Genomic DNA, 4,103 nt, shown 5'->3' with positions numbered 1-4,103 from the left:
TCGATAATAAAGAACTTATGCACTTAATGGAGTTTTTTCTGAAGTTACGTAGAAGAAAGAGAGAGCCTACTTGAAAGAGGTGTATAGTCTTTGCCTAAAAAAATATATTAAACATAATTTAAAATATCAAAATTTTATTAAAGACATATATAAATAAAAATATTTTACATCTATCAGTTTAATTTCGCAGCGAGTTTACACACATAAGGTAGAGTAGGTGTATATTCTCAATTCGAATCTATCCGCTATCAACAATAACTATGCTTCAGTCCCAAAAAATAACTATGCTTCAGTCCCAAACAAATTGAATAGATATGTGAATTTTTACTAATCTATTTCTCCATTCATCATAAAAGAATTTCACAATTAAGTATCATCACCTTTAAAAAGGCAGATCGGTACGCATAGCATTTCCATTCATGCAAAGTCCAGGGAAGAGTCGCATCTCAAAGGTGTGATGTAGATAGCCTAATCTAATACAATTGTTAGTGATTGCTTCCACGACTAAAAAGATTGACCGAAACCACTTTACCGTTACTTCAAGGCACTCTTTGGGTGAATTTTATGATTCTTATCTAAATTAAAATCAACAAAAGAAGCTAGTATAGTGGAACTAAGCATGAATTTATTGATGATTTAGCAAAAGAATGGCAGTATATTTATTTTAGGAAAAAGAAGGAATGACATTTTACTAACTCTTATAACCAAAGAAATATAAATAAAATAAGGACAAGTCCAAACAAATGGCAATTAGGATAAGCATTGGCCATTTATGGCATAAAAAACAAAAAATATGACTCAACTTAACAACACTTAGGGCGCCCACAGGCAGTTTTTAGGGGGCAAAACCGGGTTATTTATAAGCGGTTTTCTTAATAAGAGAAGATTGTAAAAGTAAGCCGGTTTTGTGGAAACAAAAGTTCCTGAAAACCGGGAGAAGGAGGGAGGTGGGGCCAACGCTGTGAGGGGTGGGGTGGTGTTTTACGTGACATTATGTGGCGAACCGCACGGTGTTCCTTTCTTCTTCACGTGCTTTTCACGCGCTTGTTATTTTTTGGAAATGGAATCTTTTTCTTACATACCGACACCTCACTACCCCCTTAACCCTTTCCTTCAGGTTTTTATTCTATTTTCTTCTTAAATTTGTTTAAGTCAAATAATTGTTAAAAATATATGATAAAATAAAATTTCTTACCAAAAAGTAAAAGGACCATAAATGAAAACTGAAACTTTCTCAATGGCCCAAGCCTTATTTAGACGTGGAACCAAGTTATTTTGTATTTTATAAATCAACTATATATAAGATAAGAGGATACAAGTACCTATGTTTTGATAAGATAATAAATTTAAGTGTAATTTAATACTCCCTTCGGTCCATAATAAGTGATTTTTTGGATGTTTTCACACAGATTAAGAAATTCACCTTTTAGCATTAATTAGCAATGGAATTGACCATATTAACCTTTACTATCTCACATAAACACTCCTAACACATATTCCAACACTATTTACTCCAAGGACAATGTAGGAAAAAAATAATTAATTCATTCTTGAAATCTGGAAAAATCACTTATTTTGGACCACAAAAAAAAAGCCAAAAATTACTTATTTTGGACCGAAGGGAGTATGTTATAATATGTTACTTATCACATGTTATAGCTTACTAATGGCTCATTTATGAAACTCTTTAAAGGAACTAATTCAAATGGCTGATTTATGCATTCAACTATTTAAACTAAAAATAGTTGGCGAAGGTATAATATATGCATAATTTACGTATTATATGTGTATAATTATGTATAATCAATGTATAAACTATGTAAACAGTTAAAAAAATTAAACAATGAATATAATCGGCTATGTGTGTAAAAAATTTAACTTTCTACGCAATCAAGGCATAAAACTTAAACTCTATATAATTCCTTCTGGGACATTCGATAAAAAAAAAAAACAAATTAAACTGTATATAAAAGTATTCTAGTAAAGGTCATTATTTTTGAAAAAATATTTTTGATTATATAATTAGACAAATAAGTTATTCACATATAAGGCATGCCACACGAACCAAAAAAGAGGCCAAAAAAATGGGAGAATTATTTTTTAAATCAACCTGAAGTGTGGGTGCATTAAAAAATAAAATAAGGAGAAAACAATTTCTGGTTTTCAGGTATTACTTTCTCCCCACTTGCTTGGTCACCCAAACATGACATAAGCTCAAGCCTACCCCACCCCCTCTCATACCCCCCCCCCTCCCCCCTTACTTCTCACCATTGATAAATACCCCTTCTCCATTTCTCTCCGCCTTCACTATAACATTTTCCATTTTCCTTAGTTTCTCTCTTCAGTTTTTCTCCATTTTTTTTCTGTGAGTTTTTCAGTATGAGAATGAGCTGTAATGGATGCAGAGTACTACGCAAAGGTTGTAGTGAAAACTGTAGTTTAAGACCATGTCTTCAATGGATCAGATCACCTGATTCTCAAGCCAACGCTACTGTTTTTCTTGCCAAATTTTATGGCCGTGCTGGCCTCTTTAACCTCATCAATTCCGGCCCCGATCATCTCCGCCCTGGTATATATTATCTCTTCTTTGTTTCACTAAAAGTATGATATGTATATATATTTAAAGATTAAACTTTAATTTCTTTTATTTTAGCTTACGACATGTTTTTATAGTCATAGATGTCACGACCAAGAGTGGAGCTATGTAGAACAAAAGGGATTTATTATCAAAAAATTATTTTGTGCAAATAGAGTAAAATGAATTTTTTTCTTATTACATAGTACATAAATTGTTGAATTTTCTTAGCTAATTAAAAATTCTAGTGTACTGAAAAAAGTGTTCAAAATTTACTTTAGGTCAAAGATTCAAGATTCATGTGTGACATTTTAGTGTTGTCTTGAATTTCCTTGCATATAGTTCAAGAATAATTTTAGTATCGTGTCGAAAGTCTGTCTTCATTGTACTTTGTGAATAATATAAATTTGTTAGTTGGTTATTTTCATTGACTACCTGAACTTTTATTTTGTTGGTAAAAGTTTGATTCTCAACTTGTTATTTTCTCCCCCCCCCCCCCCCCCCCATTTTTTCCTTTTCCTACCATATATATAAGAATTTTTTTAAATAAAATATAAAACATAATACTCATATGCATGTTGATGAACATTCTAAAAATGCTTACTTTTTTTTTCTTTCTAATTATTGATCTTGCGCCTTTTGCAGCCATCTTTAGGTCTCTATTATACGAAGCTTGTGGCCGGATAATAAACCCGGTCCACGGTTCAGTCGGGTTGATGTGTTCAGGAAACTGGACCCGTTGCCAAGAAGCAGTTGAATCAGTTCTCAAAGGCTCTACTATAATGCAAATTCCAATCATCGACGATAACAATACAGATCAAGAGTCTCATCAAATCATGCCACTAAAAGGCTGTGATATTCGACACATTTCCAAAAATAATTCAACTGATATTCACCAAGTAGTCAAAACAAGGAACAGATTCAAGCGCAAAGCTAAAGTTGAAACTAATGCATCAGAGTACATGATAAACGAACCCGGTCCGTTGAAGTTTAGTATTACAGGGTGGGATTTTGACCATCATATGGAGGAAGAAGATGAGTTGAAACGTGCACCAAGTCATGACTCGTTCTCTGTTGAAACTGTTGAACCGTCTTTGGTGAACCGGTTTGAACCGGTTCTGCCTGTGAAATTGGAGGAAGATGGTGGTGACGTAGGGTTAGAGCTCACTCTTGGATTAATGAGCCCAGCATAATAATAAAATGTTGAAGAAACCATTTTGGCGGCTTCTGCTATCGGTTGGTTCTTAGATCAGCCAAGAACAATAGGAAAATTAGTTTCCTTTTTATAAGTGGTGTTTCCTTTTGTTTTTTTTTTCTTCTTTTTTTTTGGGGGGGGGGGGGGGGGTTGTTGGGGGGAGGGGGCCATAATATATACGCATAGATAGAGATGACAGAAGTGTAATTATGTAGATATATGTTGCTGAATGAAAACTAGTTGCAACAAATTTCAAGATTTTGGCACTCTTAATTAACTAAGCTAATTATATGTTTATTAGTTTTTGTGAATTTAACCATTCTCATCTCAAGT

At 33.2% G+C, this 4,103-nt stretch overlaps 1 protein-coding gene across 1 annotated transcript; it reads left to right on the top strand.

The window, feature by feature from the left end:
- On the top strand, nucleotides 2,290-3,902 carry LOC109233900 (LOB domain-containing protein 42-like). The gene is made up of 2 exons (XM_019399749.1): nucleotides 2,290-2,569; nucleotides 3,221-3,902. Exons 1-2 carry the CDS (start codon nucleotides 2,380-2,382, stop codon nucleotides 3,766-3,768), a joined length of 738 nt encoding a protein of 245 aa, XP_019255294.1. The 5' UTR covers nucleotides 2,290-2,379; the 3' UTR covers nucleotides 3,769-3,902.

This window comes from Nicotiana attenuata, chromosome 10 (genome assembly GCF_001879085.1).
Source record: "Nicotiana attenuata strain UT chromosome 10, NIATTr2, whole genome shotgun sequence".
NCBI classification, from domain to species: Eukaryota; Viridiplantae; Streptophyta; class Magnoliopsida; order Solanales; family Solanaceae; genus Nicotiana; species Nicotiana attenuata.
This window is presented reverse-complemented; position numbering and strand designations above follow the sequence as displayed.

Bases quoted from the DNA above. Each gene is read 5' to 3' on its own strand.
- LOC109233900 (XM_019399749.1), top strand. From the start codon at position 2,380: ATGAGAATGAGCTGTAATGGATGCAGAGTACTACGCAAAGGTTGTAGT. The intron at 2,570-3,220 runs GTATATATTATC...CGCCTTTTGCAG, and splicing joins CCCCGATCATCTCCGCCCTG to CCATCTTTAGGTCTCTATTA.